This window comes from Cannabis sativa, chromosome 7 (genome assembly GCF_029168945.1).
Source record: "Cannabis sativa cultivar Pink pepper isolate KNU-18-1 chromosome 7, ASM2916894v1, whole genome shotgun sequence".
NCBI lineage: Eukaryota > Viridiplantae > Streptophyta > Magnoliopsida > Rosales > Cannabaceae > Cannabis > Cannabis sativa.
This window is the reverse complement of record NC_083607.1, coordinates 54,819,713-54,837,359: the sequence shown is the minus strand read 5'-3', so window position 1 is coordinate 54,837,359 and position 17,647 is coordinate 54,819,713. Positions and strand designations below refer to the sequence as shown.

Genomic DNA, 17,647 nt, shown 5'->3' with positions numbered 1-17,647 from the left:
GGAAAATTGTGCATAATTTAAGTAGCATTATATATGATAAGAAATATACAAGGCATATTCAATAAATAAATATAAATAATATTAAACTAATGTCAGTATAGGGTAAATACTATTTTGGACTTTCTGTTTTACAAAAGTTACCAATTGGACCCTGTATTTTGTTAAATGACAAAATGGACCTTGTATTTTATAAAATAGTACAAATAGGACCCTGAATTGATTTTTTTGTCAAAATAAAGTTTAATTATAATCCGATTTAAAAGTGCTATATGACAAAACTGTTTACATTTTTTGTATCTGTTCGTATTAAGCATTGTCTTCAAGTTGGTTGTATTAAAAAAAAGTTATCAAAAATTAAGCTCAGGGTCCTATTTTTACTATTTTAGAAAATACAGGATCCATTTTGTCATTTAACAAAACACAGGTCCAATCTGTAACTTTTACAAAACACATAAATGGTATTTACCCTAAAATATAAAATACAAGAAAAGAGAGAGAGGGAAAGGGAATTGAAAGGTTTCATTTTTATATTTGGTGTTTATGTGTTTGAAAAATATATAAAAAGATACAGAAGAAATGGGGTAAGTGGGAGGGAGGGAGACTCTTCGTTGATAGCAGAAGAAGAAACCACATTAGGAAACTTCAAAGGTTAAAATAATGCATTTCATGGAATAGAAAGCAGTGTAAAAATGGTGGGTGGTAGTGAGAATAGGAGGACTAAACAGAAGAGGAGAGTTGGTTTATTGTATGATGATCGAATGTGTAAGCATGCACCTCCTAACAAAACAGATTGGCCAGAAATCCCTGATCGCATCAAATCCATTTGGACCAAACTTCAAACAGCTGGTATAACCCAAAGGTATCATCTTTTTTCAGTTTTCATATCATCATTGAAATTTATTGCTTGAGAAATGGGAATTTCTGTTGGATTTTTTAGGGGTAATTTTGTTTTTGTTTGCTTCTTGTAATTTATGTTTCAGGTGTGTTCTACTGGATGCCAAAGAGGTAGAAGATAACCAAGTATTGTTAGTTCACTCCCAAAATCATTTGAAATTGATGAAAGACATAAGTTCCAAAAAATTTAGTTCTCGAAGAAAGAAAATTGCATCAAAATATGACTCTATTTATTTCAATGAAGGATCATCTCAAGCTGCTTCTCTTGCGGCAGGCTCTGTCGTACAGGTACTGTTTTTTGTATGAGTCAGCATAACTAATGATATCTTACTAAAAATTCGGAAGAAACTATATATAATGTGAAGATTACACAGAATTTTTTTTCATACTATAACTTTAAGTAAGATAAAATATTTATTACTCTAAGCTATTTTTCCAAAGCTCAAATCAGTGTATGTTATGCTGATATATGCTACCTTATAAACTCATAGAACTTTATTGTTGATGTTTTTTGACACAGGTTATTGAACAAGTTGCCAAAGGGGAACTAAGTTCTGGTGTGGCTATTGTTAGGCCTCCAGGACATCATGCTGAACATGATAAACCAATAGGATTTTGTCTTTACAATAATGTGGCTATTGCAGCGAAATTCATATTGAATGAAAAAGTGAATCACCTTCCCTTCTCTACTAAAGGATTTTATTTCCTCCTTTTACTTCTTTACTAAGTCACAACATATTATTTCTTTTTAAAAAAGCTATCCTTTCATATGGAAAGTTACTTCTGCTTACTTTCAACTGACCATTTGCTTTACTTGACAGCCAGAACTGGGTATTAAAAGAATTTTAATTGTTGATTGGGATGTCCATCATGGTAACGGTACTCAAAAGATGTTTTGGGAGGATCCACGTGTATTATTTTTCTCAGTTCATAGGTATGTTACAATTATATCTAATGAACTCTTTATCTTAATTCATCTCAAGCATCATTGAATAATTAATAATTACATCCCCAAACTATAACTATAAATACTTTCTAGATTACAATTTTTTGATAAGATAGATTTTGTGTTATCAAGGGTATGCAAGTAACATTACAGTAATTTGTATTCTATCAAGACATCCTTCCCATAACAATGTTAAACTATATTTATATGTAGGCATGAGTTTGGAAACTTTTTTCCATTTAATGATGATGGTTTTTACACGATGGTGGGCAATGGACCGGGTGCTGGATATAATATAAATGTCCCATGGGAGAATAATCAATGTGGGGATGCTGATTACATTGCGGTTTGGGATCATATTTTGATTCCTGTTGCTAAGGAATTTAATCCTGACATGATTATAGTGTCTGCCGGGTTTGATGCAGGTTGGTCATTTATCTTAATTTGATGTATTCTCTCTTCCTTCTCTTACCTTTTTCATTTTTATGTATCCCTTCAAACTATGTTGGTGAACCAATATGTTGCTTGGTGCAGCTGTTAATGATCCCTTAGGAGAATGCCTTGTCACGCCATTTGGATACTCAGTCATGTTGAAGAAGGTTATACATACATTTATTGATCTTATTCATATTTTCAGTTTATTTCAGTTATCTATATTGTGGCACTTGTTGGGTCTTTAATTTGGGAAATGCAATCTCTGCTTTTTATTTTTCTACGTCACATTCTACTTTTATTTTGGGAACTAAGTCTAGGATGATTCAGTATTGCCTTCTCTTTGTCCTTGTCAAATCTTTTGTTTATTCAGTTGATGGATTTCGCCCACGGGAAAGTTGTATTGGCTTTAGAAGGAGGTTACAATCTTGAGTCTACAGCGAGTTCAATGCTTGCTTGTGTTGAAGTTCTGCTAGATGATAAACCAAATGATGGATCTTTAGATGTATACCCGTTAGAGTCTACATGGCGTGTAATAAAAGCGGTAACATAACTTTTTAATGTACTGTCATTTTCTTTGTGTTTTGTCATTTTCAGGAATGAAGGAGTGTGTTTGAGGGAGTTGGTGCTACAAATCATCAACAATATTTCTTTTGCTGTGGCTAATTAGCGTCTTACTTGAATTTTTAATTTTTAATTAATGTTTGCATATCATCTATTTTGCAGGTTCGCCATGAATTACATATGTTTTGGCCAGTACTTGCAGAGGAATTGCCAAAAACAATAACTAATCAAAAAGTACCTCTAATTCCGGTAGCCTTTTTTCTCCTTTTGCTCTTTCAGTTAGATATATATACACGCTAGTCTAAATTTTGAGTAGGATAAACTTGTAAAATTTTATTCCTTCAACCAGTTGAAAGCATGTATACTGTGTCTTTTATTTTTAAACATATAGTACTTTAATAAATTTAGTATTCTTTTAGCATGTTTATAATCGGCCATCTCACCTTTATTTTTAGAACTTCTTGCATTTATAACTAGTATTTGAATTATTGCATTGATGTGTGTTGTGTTTTTTTTTTTTTGGAGAAAAAAGTACAATTGAGGCATTAGATTCAAATAATAAATTGTAAATTTAAAAAAGTGACATAATTATACATAATATTAAGCAAACTTATATCCTTTCAAATTAGGTTGAGTAATTTTTTCATTAGTAACTAAATTTTATACTGATTGCAGTTCAAAAAAAAAAAACAAAAAAATTTATACTAATTGTGTCGTGGTAGGTTCTTACATATGTTGTTTACCAAGTTAGCTTCTTCTAAGCAAGCCCTTAACAACATTTCAACCTAGTCTCTCCTCTTTCTTATTTCTGAGTTGGTGAATGACTTGCTAATATTGACATAACTATTTTCTCCACTGTAATCATCTTTAGAATAGCTAATAGGTTTGGTTCCTTGCTAGCAATCATTACTTATCTTAAAATTTATGTACAAAACTAATATAATATATCTTTCCCAACTAGTATGTGACATCTTCAAGCTCTGATTCCGAAGTAGACTTTCTGGACAACCTCCCAACCAACAAAAGTTCTTTCGAAGATCAATTCTTGACAGCCATGGCTACTGAGGTTGACAATTTCATCTCTCATCAGTTTGGTAAGAACCTCTAGCTTTCTTACTTTATCATTTTTATTTCTTTTAATCCTTCTCATAAATATCATTGTAATCCTTGAAATTGATAACATAGGCTGTTTATTGAGTTTTTAGGAAACCAGATAAATTTAGAGCTTAAAGAAATAAGAAATAAGAAATAATAAATAATAAATAAATAGATTTTTACGTGGTTCAGGCGTTAATGATTTTTAGTTCACGAGTCCATTGTATTAGCTTTTTCGGGCAATGTTTTTGAGATTACAAAGAGGTTACAGTAAAAGTTAATCTGCTTCTTTTGCTCCACTTGAGAGAGAGAGAGAGCTCTCTTGGAATTTTTGCTGAGTGTCTGTAAGTAAACTTGTTTTTTTTTTTTCGCTTGAAGATAAATAAGATTATTTATAGGCGCACACGGGGTAAAGGGCATACCCTTTACCCTCCTAGGTGTCGTACTCCATACGTTACTAAGGCTAGTACTGCTAAAGGACGATCTGGCTATTGGCTGGATGAGAACCTTCTTCATCATGTGGTGTATAGCTCCCGTGAGGACTTTCGTACTAGTTAGGACACGCATCACGCAAATGTCTCTCCTTTGTTAAATACTCTCTAAGCAAGCCGTTAGGCAAAAAACATACTTTAGGGTGTGTACGGGCACTACCTGTTGGGAATATTTTACTAGGATCTAGATTTTCTAACAAGTATGTTTTATTAACATCTTAGATATGAATATCTTTAATATGATAAAATTAAACACATAAAGAGTTTAGAACCTTACATTGATTGCAGCATATAATATGACTTATTTCGCTTAAATCTCTAACCCTTGTTCCTTTCTGTCGTAGAGTATTATCAAGATCTAGGCTTGAATCTCTTTCTCTCCTTCGGGTTGGTTACTGTTGATCGAGGTTTTCGGCAACCAATATAATAATAATAATTTAGAGAGCTATAAGGAATTGAGAAAGGGATTTTTACATGGTTGAGGCGTTAATGAGCCTTAGTCCACGAGTCTGTGTATTTATGATAGTATTTATTACAAAAAATGTTCTTGGTGGATTTTTCCTCTTCTAGTTCTTTTGAAACCCAGAATTCTCGACCCCTCTTTAATGAGTTTTGGGAGATATTTATAGTGTTTTTGTGGGGTGATCCCTAGAATTAAGGTACATGCATTTCTGTATATATCAGTAAAGTCATACATTCCTAATGAATATGTCATAGGTAATGCATGGTCTAATCCCTAGGTTTTGTAGGAATTTTATGAGGGCAGTCCTTTATCCCTTTTGACTGACGTGATTCCTCACAGAGTAGCCGTCACTAGACTTTATTGATCATAGCCTAATAGGTGCAGAGTGGGAGTTGTGCTGTCAGACTTTATTACGTATGGAAGTTCCAATACGCCTCCTCCCATTCGGCATTAAATGCGAGATGACTGTTCAGATAGGATCTGACACCTCCCGGAGGTGCTTTGTTGTAGCCTTGCTCTCCGGGAGTATGTGAGACTTACATGCCTTCTCCGGGAGGCATGTCTAAGGTAATCATGTGCTTAAGGAGACTTAGCTGATTTATTCGAACGCTAAACCCTTTCTATCTACGTGTCCTCATCCGGTTGGTCCACGTATTTTGGGCAAAATCAGGGGCAACATTTACCCCCAAGCCTTGTTTAGTTATGAAGTGAACAAGGCTTGCTTAGATGCCTCCAGTTGCCTTATCAGCTTCCTGGCACGTGCTTTGAGCGCGTGGTGGTGTATTAATGACCATCATTACTGCAGTTATTTGCTTTTTGCAGGCGTCGATTCGTTTCTTGTCCATTTATTGATACGGCGCATTAAATGGGTGTCAGACGGGTACTCAAACGTTTTCACCGCCTTGATGACGATTTGATCCAACCGTTGGATCTACAGAATTCGAATCGATTGCTATCCCAGCCGTTCGATGGTGGCTGATCACAACTGTCTTCACACATGTTCTGGCCTATAAAAGTCAACCTTCTTGCCTCATTTGGTTACTTTCAGCATTTTATCAAAATTTTCTCACAGTTTCCTAGAGAGAAAAGAAACCTCAAACATCATAGATTTCTTGCTCTTATTCCTTCGCCGTTGCCAGTTAACCTTTTACCGACGATCAACACCAACGTCCAGCTTCCACACTTTATGTAAGTTCTTCGTATCTTGTATACTAGTTCATTATTTGTTCACATATCATGCTTTACTTGTTCATTTACTTTTTCTGGGTTGGATGTTGAACTTCTGGGAATTTTTGTTTTGAGTTTCTGCACAACGCGTTAGATTCCTTCTCTTTTGCGTTTAGTTTACTTCTTTTCATCATGTTTTTGTCGAGGAATCATCTTCGTCCCACGTAATGACACTTTAGGGTTTAGAGCAGACTTCGTCTTCTCGATCTTACCCTTTTTTCCTTTTCTCTCCTTATTTTTTTGTAATGTCACTATCTGTGGGATTCTTGCACCCGACTCTTGTCAAGGAAAACCTTTTGAGGCTTTCTCTTTTGACAAGTGTCCGGAGGGGGCCTCTTTCCAGCGGTTAGGGGACCCCCATTCCTTTTTTGAATTAGGGTTTGGTTTGGGGCCTGACTGTTGGATTTTTTCAATCTTTTTCAGAACCAAAAATGTCTACTTCTGCATCCGGTTCTAAGTCTTCGAAGAAGCGAGAAAAACGCTTGGCCACCCTGGAGGAGGTCATGAAGGGTCCCGTGGCCCAAGAAGGGCACAAGTTCCGCGCCAACGGGTGGGAAGCGGCTGAGCTTCATTCTACCCTGACCTACGCCCATCAGCTGGAGCAGATTGTGGTGGTGGCAGGCATCAAACCTTCAACCTCCGGGACATACCACCGGTTGCCCCGAGACAAGGAGATGCCCAACTACAACTATGGGGGCTTCGGAGCCTGGAGCCAGATGCATCTTATGGTCGGGGCCATGCTCACTCTCCAAGATTATTTCATTAACTTCCTTGTATTTGTCGGCCTTGCGCCATATTAACTTATTCCTCAAGCTTACCGCCTGCTTTTTGGCTTGTTCATTTTTTATGCTGCCCGGAGCTGGGGCTCGCCCAGTCTGACAGAAATTGTATTTTTATGAACTTGTTTCCATCCCTAAAAAGGGAGATAAACTTAAAGACTGTTTTTACGGTCTCCGAGCCCATCCTTTGAATAAGGGCCCGATCCCTTACAACCATCAGAAGCACGTGAAGGAATATCGTCACCGCTTTTTCTTCTCCGGTTTCCAGGCCATGGATCATCCAGAGCTTCTCACGGAGTGGGTTAGGATCCCCCCTTACATGCGGGCCGAACCTACTAAAATATTTCTTCAGCGGGCTAAGACCTTCGCCACGTACGATAAGAAGGCTCTCGATGTCGGGCAGCTGGTCACGACAGAGCACTGTCGAAAGGCCAAGCTGATCCTGGGGCACCAGTCGGTGGATGACTACAATCTTTCCAAAGTCATCTGTTCGAATGTGATAGCTCCGGCCGCAAAGAAGGTACTCCGGGGTGAAATCATTGCCATGGCGGAGGACAATTACCAGAAGTACCTCTTCAAGAGGGAACAAGAGCTAGCTTACATTAAGGCCCAGGCGACCGCCGGAAGGGCCCTTCGTATTGGAGCTCCGTTGGAGCGGAGAACCCCCAGACCCAAGCCTGTGGTCCTAGTACCGAATACGGGGGCTCCCGATGCCAGCACTTCGGGTTCTGGTAAGTCCCCTTTAATAATACATTATGTTACTCCCGTCCGTGAGTATACCCGCCTTAGGCCTATAGGGTTCGATGAACGTCTCCGTATGTTTAGGATGCCTTCCACCCGGTGGGGGATGTTGGAAATTATTTTACCAGGATCTTAATCTACTCACAAGTATGTTGATTAACACTCTAAATATAAACTTTCGAAAACGATGAAATAAACACATATAAAGTTTAGTAAACCTTACATTGGATGCAGCGGAATAATATGACTATTTCCGTTGAGATATCTAGCCCTTGATTCCTTTCTGTAGCAGAGCATTATAAATATCTGAACCTGAATCTCTTTCTCTAATTCTTTGGTGCTGAAACTCCTTGCTGAAAGTCTTTCTTCACGATCTTCCTCACTATGATTGAGGTATCACTTGCTGTGTGTGGGCACTACTCTAACACTAAGAATTTCGAAATTCAAGGAAGAAGAAAGAGAGAGTGGGCTCGGCCAAAGATAGGGAGAGAGAGAGGCTCAGATTTTTCTGAATGAAAAGTCAGAAGAAAAGTGTGTAATTTTCTTGAAGCCTTCACTATCTATTTATAGCATTCCACTAGGGTTAGGTTTGAATTATTTGACATTAAAATAATAAAAATATCAGAGGGAAAACCCTACAAAAGTGGCCGGCCATGCAATGTGGATTTGGGCCTCAATTTTTGCAATTTTGCAGTTTTATCTTTTCTGCATTTGATTTTCTCAAAAACGCCAATTTTCTAATTCAACCATTTAAATACAAATTCTAACTATTTAATAACTATAAATAATTATTAAATAATATTGTCATTTATCATATTTATTAATTGAACCATACAAAGTATCATAATTAACAAAATATGCCCCTAAAAACTCTTTCTTTACAATTTTGCCCTTACTTAGTGAAAAATTCACAAATAGACAGTCTAATTTGAGAATTATAATTGATTAATCAAAATCAATTATATGAGTCTTACAAGCAATATTATCTCAACTAGTGCGGAACCATGTGTTTATATAACCGAGCTTCCAATAAGTAGATTAAGAATTTATTACTAAAATTCACTAACTTATTAATTCTTCGTTGAATTCACGCATAGAACTTAAAATTGCACTCTCATTATCTAGAATGCTCTATATGGTCCACCATATAGACACATCATTAGTTATCCATTGTTATAATCTTAATTTGATCAATGATCCTCTATATGAATGATCTACACTATAAAAGGATTAGATTACCGTTACACCCTACAATGTATTTAATCCTTAAAACACTTAACCCCGTATATATGATATTTCAGCTTATGTGAAATGAGATCTCCACCATTTATTTTCGTTTGGTCAAGCTCGAAGGAGATCATCCTTTACTTACTATTCACCAGATAGAAGCTATAGATTCCATGTTTATGTTAGCGCTCCCACTCAATTATACTACCGTGTTCCTAAAATGTACGTATCACCCTGACCTAAAAGTAGGCTTAACTAACAAATCAAAGAACACGAATAGCCTTTCAAGATTGAGCCTAATCATAACAGGATTAAGAACATTTGATCTAGGATCAACTAGGCGATATTGACTTGAATACATATTACGGTAAGTTTAATAAATCTAAGTCAAAGTTCAATATCGGTCCCTTCCGATGCATACTCCATGCATCCAACCTGAGCTTTACTTTAACCAATGCTCTAGAAAGAACATAGCACTTCTCCAAATGCAAGTAAACTCTGTTGTAGATTATCATATCAGTAAAACCCTATGTCTGATAAATCTAGGAAACTTTATTCACATAGTCATGTTTACTTTCCAATGTGTTGACAACACAATAAACAGGATCAAGTATGTGAAAATGGTTTTAGATGAATTTATACATTATGTACATATAATCATGAAATAAATCATGTGAACCATGCAACATTAAATGTTATTTCTGATCTATATTAATAAGTAAATCTGATTATATTGAAATGAGTTTTATTTAGGGCATAAAACCCAACAAACTCCTACTTGCACTAATATAAAACAAAATGTGCATTTCAAATAATCTCAACACTTTGATGTACAAATCAAGTGTAGTAGTAGTAAACTCCTTGTAATAGGATCTGAAAGGTTGAATTAAACACAACCTTTTCTCCACTATTACTCTTCCTTAATCACAAAATCATTAATAATGTGAAATTCCTATCTATATGTCTACTCTTCTTGGGATACTGGATTCTATAGCTTTGGCAACTACTTTTGGTTAATCCGAAAATTAATACTAGTAGTTAAGGCAATTTGGAATGGTGCCAAAGATGTATAGAACTTTCCTTAGACTGAATAAGTACCTTTCCTGCAACTTTAACATTCAGTCCCTCTCTGGTAGACATAGAGACTTCAGATAGGTTTTTACACTTCTCCAAAATCACTATTCCACCATCAGAGTAATCACCATCTTATCAGAAAGATTTTCTAACACAAAGGCAAATTTTGAAATCTGATGTGGTGTAGTCTAAGAGTTTTAAACACACCCTTATAGACTAACATATAGTTCCTCTTCTTTATCTTAAGATTTACTTGATTGTCTTTCAATGTTCCTCTCTTGGATTAATCTGATACCTACTCATTACTCCCACTCAACAGCAGGTGTCTGATCTAAGGCATACAAAAGCATGTCTAAGACCTCTCACTGTTGATTTAAGAAATTCTTTCATGGCTTTATCTTTTCTGGAATAGTTGAGACTTTTCCTTAGATAAATAAAATTTATGCCTAAGAAGTTGTGAAGCTTTCATAGATTGCCATTAGAAAGAAAATGCTTCAGCATCTTACTAAAGTACGTTGCTTACATTAGAGTAAGTTATTACCAGGTATACCACAAGCCATAGGTTTAGATAAACTCAAACTTTTAATACTAGGAACAGGAAGTTTTGTTAAGTCCATAGAATAGACTTATTAACGAAATTTCCTTTTTATGTCCTTGTAATAAAAAACTTTAGGTTATTCCATGTGAATGGATTAAACTATAGTTCTCTTGGCTTTCTTCTTAGTTTTTTATCTTGACAATCCATTACTTGTTTAAACTCACAATGGATTTTAATCACTAGTGTCTCCCAAGTCATAAGAAGGTGAGTTCCTAGAAACTCTCCTACTACGATAAGGTACCGTGAATTATGTCTAAGAAAACTAAATGACATTGATCTCTTCGGTTGTGACAAGACAACAGAGGCAGTGGGATCATCATATGTCATATAAGATGATAGAACACTTTTGGAATGAAGAAATAAATATCTCTTTTATTTGCTGCTTTATTTTCAGACTTAGTCATTATCTTAGAAAAGTAGTATTTGTTTAAACAAACACTTTCTTATCTACTGACTATGGGATGGTCCACCCTTAATCACTTAGAATAGCTAACAAATCATGGTTAACAGTTCTAGCTTTTCTTAAGATTTTAATTAGGTCATCCATGAATCTAGTAATGATTTACATCAAGTATACAACCATTACATCATTCGGAAATTGTATTACCATGAAAGGAATTAGGCAACGACTAGTAACTAATCATCAACATGCAACTCGAAATTTCTGGGGAGGTAAGTTTGGATATAATTCAAAAATCAATTTAATGATCTTTGAACTGCATATTTACTAACTATTTCTCTACCCCTATCAGTTCGCAAGATCTTTAACCACTTACCTTAATGGTTTTAATTATTGCTAGAAATTAATGAAATTTTTCAAACATTTCAAATTTCCTGCTAAAAGGTATAATCTAGAGTTATCGTTTTAAGAATACAACGAAAAACTCATATCCATCCCTGAATGTACATCCATCTGCGAATGAGATGAACTACTTTTAGTGGATATATGCATATTAAATCTTTGCAGAGATTGATCTTGTCAAATCCACTATGAACAAGATACAAATGCCATAGATTAAAAAAATGTGGTAGTGTCTTTTGATGACTTAGGTTTAGTTACATCAAAGAATTCTTAGAATAGTGCAAGTGGATCTTGGTCACAGAATACCTAACTCATATTCCATAGAGTTTGAATCCATTAATTGAAGATGGATATTAAACTTTTGTGAAGGTGTAACTGTATTGCATCCTGGAATTAGAAATATAAGAAAATTTCTGTTTGGAATCTAAAATTAAAGTCAAAGACTTAAATTTATGCCAAATATTATGAGTAATTCTATCTTGGACCACCACTACTAATTTAACTCTAAGTCAGATTTGCCCATAAAGTAGGAGATTTCTAAAATTGAGGATTTATATTAATTGGGAATAGAATTTCGGGATTATAATCATATGCGTCATTTAATTTCTTAAGATAAAATATAATGACATTAAATGATTTATAGACCATTCATCCAATGATATGTTATTGAGCCAATTCGAAATGAATAAGCTAAGAGGAATTAGGATAATTTCGTTGTTTAAATAAGAATCCAACGATGCTTCGATTAGCGAAAGTCAAAGTAATCTTATTTATATAATCTTCTTGTTTCATATCGTAAAAATACTAGTCTAAGGTGTCATATATTGATGAACAGCTAGATGTCGCATATACAATATTTATCTTTCGAGATCTAACACTATTATGTATGTCTAATGGTGAAAATCCACTAGGGTTTGTCTCATTAGATAAACAAACCAAGTTAGACCAACAATGAAGATTCGAAATTAAACTACAATTTAACAACAGAAAATAACATGGTTCAATATAAATTCATACATAATTCAGAAATTATAAACATATAGCAAGTAGGAATGACAAGTGAAAATACTAAAACATACAATCCTAAATAATTTCTAAGGTTTTCAACAAACTGATATCAGTGTCCCGTTTAGGCGAGAGTCAAAGCTACCATCCATTGAATAGAGTTGTCAGCTCATCTAAAATGTTAAACATTCTAGCAACCTTTTATTCAATCAAGATTGGAATTCAACGTTGTCCCGTTTAGGCGAGAGTTAAGGCAATTCTATCTTATGAGCTTTCACCATTGTTTTGCAATTTGCAAGTCAAATATGGTCGCCACCATTAGGGTGATCCATACCATATAAAACACTTACAAACTACTTATCTTTCGAGATTAAACGGTGCGAAATTGCTAATGAACGTTCTTCCATTAGGGAGGATTACTTACTAAAACAAACGCGATGTAAAACCAACAATGGAGATTGAATATCTTAATAATAAAGCTCATTATTTAAAGAGAGTTGTATTTTCTTTGATACTCTTTATTTAATCTATTTATTTTAAAATATATATTTATTTAGTTAAAATTTCCAATTTAGAATGAAAAATTCTAAATATAAATTTTAATTTAATATTTATAAATTTTACTTAGATGGATATGAAAATAATATGAATTATTTCCATCTTAGTAATAATTTCCAATAAATATTTAGAAAAATATTCAATTTAAGTTGTTACAAAATTAATTTAAATTAATTTACAACTCAAATTTAATTTTCTATAAATATATATTGCATTTCGAAAAATTAAAGTATTTAAGAATACAATTTTCGAAAATGCATGTTAAAATAAAAATAAATCCTGGAAAAATTATTCTAATTTAATGTTGGCCCAAAATTAATTAATAAAATTAATTTACAACAGAAAATATAATTTTCCTATTTAATTAAATATGTATAAGAAAAATTTCAAATATTTAAGTATGATGATGAAAATCAACTTAAATATTAATTTTCCATTTAATGAAATACACTAGAAAAATACTTTAAGCAAAAATATCACCTATCTAGATTTTCCTTTGACTAATTAATTCAATTTCTAATAATATATTTTAATTCATTTATTTTAAATTAATCAATTAATGAAAAAATCATTGATTTAAGTTGGTCCAAAATTAAAATAAATAATTTACAACTTTAATCTACTTTTGAAATAAAATTCGAAATTTCAGCATTTAAGAAATGCAATTTTGAAATTTGATTAATAAAATAAAGAAAAAATATATTTTGAAAATTATTTAAATTTAGTTGAAAAATTAAATTTCAACTAAAAATAATTTTTTATTTAATTAAGTGTAATGAAAAAGAAATATTTAAGTATAATGATGAAAATTAACTTAGATATTTAATTTTCAAATTAATTAAATGTATTAAATTCAAGAAATAAATAATTAAGTGTAGAGAAGGCTTAATTATTAATCTCTAGTTTAATACTAGGAAAAATATACTTAAAATAAATTGTACCAAAATTAATTATATAAATAATTAATTTCACAATGTATAATATTTTCCTATTTAATATTAGAAATAATAAGTAGTCTAGAAATTACTATCTAGAAAATATCTTATTTGACTAAGTATCTTTTCCACAAAATTTGAAAAAATATCTAATTTAAGTTGTATTAGAAAAAATCTAGAACCTAAATATTTTTCAAATTTAAATTTAATTAAATATCAAAAATTAAGTTGTAACCACTTAATTTGAAAATATTCAATTTTAAGTTAGTATTGGAAAATATATTAACTTAAAAAATATCTAAAATATTCTATTTTAAGTTAATATTCGAAAAGATATTAACTTCAAAAATATCTAAATAATCTTAATAACCAATGCCTAAAATTCCTCAACTTAATTTTGAAATTTTAAATCCAAAAGATATTCAGATTTAAGCTGGTTAGTTAGAGATAACTAAATATCAACTTAAATAGAAATATTTAATGAAAAATTTAAATTAAGCTTCAGAAAAAATCTAGATGGTTATAATTCTATATTTAATTAAATACTACTCTAACGCTAAGAATTTCAAAATTCAAGGAAGAAGAAAGAGAGAGTGGGGTCGGCCAAAGATAGGGAGAGAGAGAGGCTCAGTTTTTTCTGAATGAAAAGTCAGAAGAAAAGTGTGTAATTTTCCTGAAGCCTTCACTATCTATTTATAGCATTCCACTAGGGTTAGGTTTGAATTATTTGGCATTAAAATAATAAAAATATCGGAGGGAAAACCCTACAAAAATGCCAATTTTCTAATTCAACCATTTAAATGCCAATTCTAATTATTTAATAACTATAAATAATTATTAAATAATATAGTCATTTATTATATTTGTTAATTGAACCATACAAAGTATCATAATTAACAAATATGCTCCTAAAAACTCTTTCTTTACAATTTCGCCCTTACTTAGTGAAAAATTCAAAAATAGACAGTCTAATTTGAGAATTATAATTGATTAATCAAAACCAATTATATGAGTCTTACAAGCAATATTATCTCAACTAGTGCGGGGACCATGGGTCTATATAACCGAGCTTCCAATAAGCAGATCAAGAATTTATTACTAAAATTCACCAACTTATTAATTCTTCGTTGAATCCACGCATAGAACTTAGAATTGCACTCTCAGTATATAGAATGCTCTATATGTTCCACCATATAGACACATCATTAGTTATCCATTGTTATAATCCTTATTTGATCAATGATCCTCTATATGAATGATCTACACTGTAAAGGGATTAGATTACCGCTACACCCTACAATGTATTTAATCCTTAAAACACTTAACCCCGTATAAATGATATTTCAGCTTATGTGAAATGAGATCTCCACCATTTATTTTCATTTGGTCAAGCTCGAAGGAGATCATCCTTTCCTTACTATTCGCCAGATAGAAGCTATAGATTCCATGTTTATGTTAGCGCTCCCACTCAATTGCACTACCGTGTTCCCAAAATGTACGTATCACCCTGACCTAAAAGTAGGCTTAACTAACAAATCAAAGAACACGAATAGCCTCTTGAGATTGAGCCTAATCATAACAGGATTAAGATCATTTGATCTAGGATCTACTAGGCGATATTGACTTGAATAGATATTACGGTAAGTTTAATAAATCTAAGTCAAAGTTCAATATCGGTCCCTTCCGATGCATACTCCATGCATCCAACCTGAACTTTACTTTAACCAATGCTCTGGAATGAACATCGCACTTCTCCAAATGCAAGTAAACTCTGTTATAGATTATCATATCAGTAAAACCCTATGTCTGATAAATTTAGGAAATTTTATTCACATAGTCATGTTTACTTTCCAATGTGTTGACAGCACAATAAACAGGATCAAGTATGTGAAAAGGGTTTCAGATGAATTTATACATTATGTACATATAATCATGAAATAAATCATGTGAACCATGCAACATTAAATGTTATTTCTGATCTATATTAATAAGTAAATCTGATTATATTGAAATGAGTTTTATTTAGGGCATAAAACCCAATAGGGGAATCATGCCAATGAGTATTATTTCTCCCACTTAGGCCATTATTTAGGTCGGTACCGAATGGGTTCTGGTCATCCGGTGCCCATTCCCTTGGACCATTCAACCCATTTATTCTCTAGTTGGTTCCTTCCCTCGGACAGCTTTCTCGGGGATGATTAAGCCAGTGCTATGATTCGGGACTTTGCTAGGGCCGAATTAGAGAGTCTGGGTAGGACTAGCTTTATTGCTCTTTGTTAAGTGTATACTGTTCTCACGAATGTTCTAACACTTGACTTATTTTCTTGTTGTAGCAGCCAGGCCCATGGATGAACTCTTGGCCACTCTTGCTGGAGTCCACAGTCCCGATGCTTCTCCACCTCCGGCTGCTTCTCAGTTGGTCACTCCCGAGGGGTTCTCCTCCAGTGCCCCTTCGGGCGCCATTGTCTTGGTGGATGAGGAGGAGGAGGTTGAGGAAGTTGAAAAAGGTGAAGAAGCAGATCCGGCCGCCCTCGAGTGCAAGCGCAAGGGGAAGATGGTGGAGGAGGAGCCTTCTAAGCGACCTTGTAGGGTGGACACTCGGGCTCCGAGCCATGACTCTGGGATTCCTTCCGAGGCGGAGGAATACACTGTGCCTCGCGGCATAGTGTTGACTCCGGTCCCGGGTGACGAGGAGAGACAGAATCTTCGGGAGGCCAAATACAATTACGCCCTCGACGAGTACAGCCGGGGGCATGCTGAAGTGGAGGCCTTGAAGAAAATCTTACGGGAGGAGCAGCAAAATACTCTCAACGAGGAGGCCTTCCGGAATCCGTGGGACCTGAACATGGATCCGCTGACGGACTGGTTCAATCGCTTCCTCGGGCCCACCTTGGCTCCTTTTGCCTTGGAGATGACCAGCGAGTTTGTCTCCCATCTGACTCAGTTCCCGCCTAAACGATATGCCGCTTGTGCCTCCTTGAACTCCATTTACCAGGTTCAAGACATTAGCAACGCCATGGCTGCGGTAAGTACTTGCAGTTTATTTCTTCCCTTAATATTTTGTCTAAGGCATTCGATCTTACTTGTCTCCTTATTCAGATTACTGCGGAGACCAGCCGCCTTTCCAAGACCTTAATTAATCATGGCTTCGTCATGTCCGAATTTGGGGGCATAGACGAGGCCGTGAGGATCCTGCGTGACCTGTCTGCTGAAAGGCGGGCGATCCAGGAGGAGGCTGATCGAAGGGAGGCCCTCGCTAAGGCGAAGCTCAAGGAGGAAGCTAAACAGAGGGAAGCCCAGGCAGAGGCGAAGCTCCAAGAGGAGGCCAAACGGAGGGAGGCTGAGCTGGAGGCGAGGCATCGGGAGGCGCTGAAGGCGGAGGGTGAGGCCGTCGCCAAGGCTAGGCGTGAGCTTCAGGAGGCCAGGGAAGCCATGGACGAGATGGCTGCCAAGGTAAAGTCCTTAGAGGAATTGCACCAGGCAGATCTGCAGTCTATGACCAACCTGACTGTGGAGGTGAAGGAGTTGAGTGACTTCAAGGTTCAGGCTTTGGAAAAGGCCAAAAGAGAAGAACTCCTAACCCCCGTCTCCTGCAAGCACGCGCCAAACGCTTTGATGATGGCGTCTACATGGCGTGGAAGTCGAACGGCCAGAGCATCAAACTCGACTTCTATCCCAAGCCTGAGGAGGCTCTTGCTAAGTTCCGGGAGAAGAAGAAAAAGCTTGATGCTATGCTTGAAGCGCGTCGGGGCCTTCGCCTTCCTCGTATTGATTAGGCCGCTGAGTCCAGCCCATTTCATCATGATTATATCTCTC

At 35.0% G+C, this 17,647-nt stretch overlaps 1 protein-coding gene across 1 annotated transcript; it reads left to right on the top strand.

The window, feature by feature from the left end:
- Positions 1–490: 490 nt before the first annotated feature.
- Positions 491–17,623, top strand: LOC133039892 (uncharacterized; the record flags this gene model as incomplete). Its single annotated transcript, XM_061118964.1, has 11 exons — positions 491–859; positions 981–1,182; positions 1,415–1,561; positions 1,716–1,828; positions 2,054–2,265; positions 2,375–2,439; positions 2,646–2,816; positions 2,999–3,085; positions 3,798–3,930; positions 16,168–16,856; positions 16,931–17,623. Coding segments are annotated over exons 1-11 (2,682 nt in total), but the record flags the coding sequence as incomplete, so codon positions are not given.
- Positions 17,624–17,647: the final 24 nt, after the last annotated feature.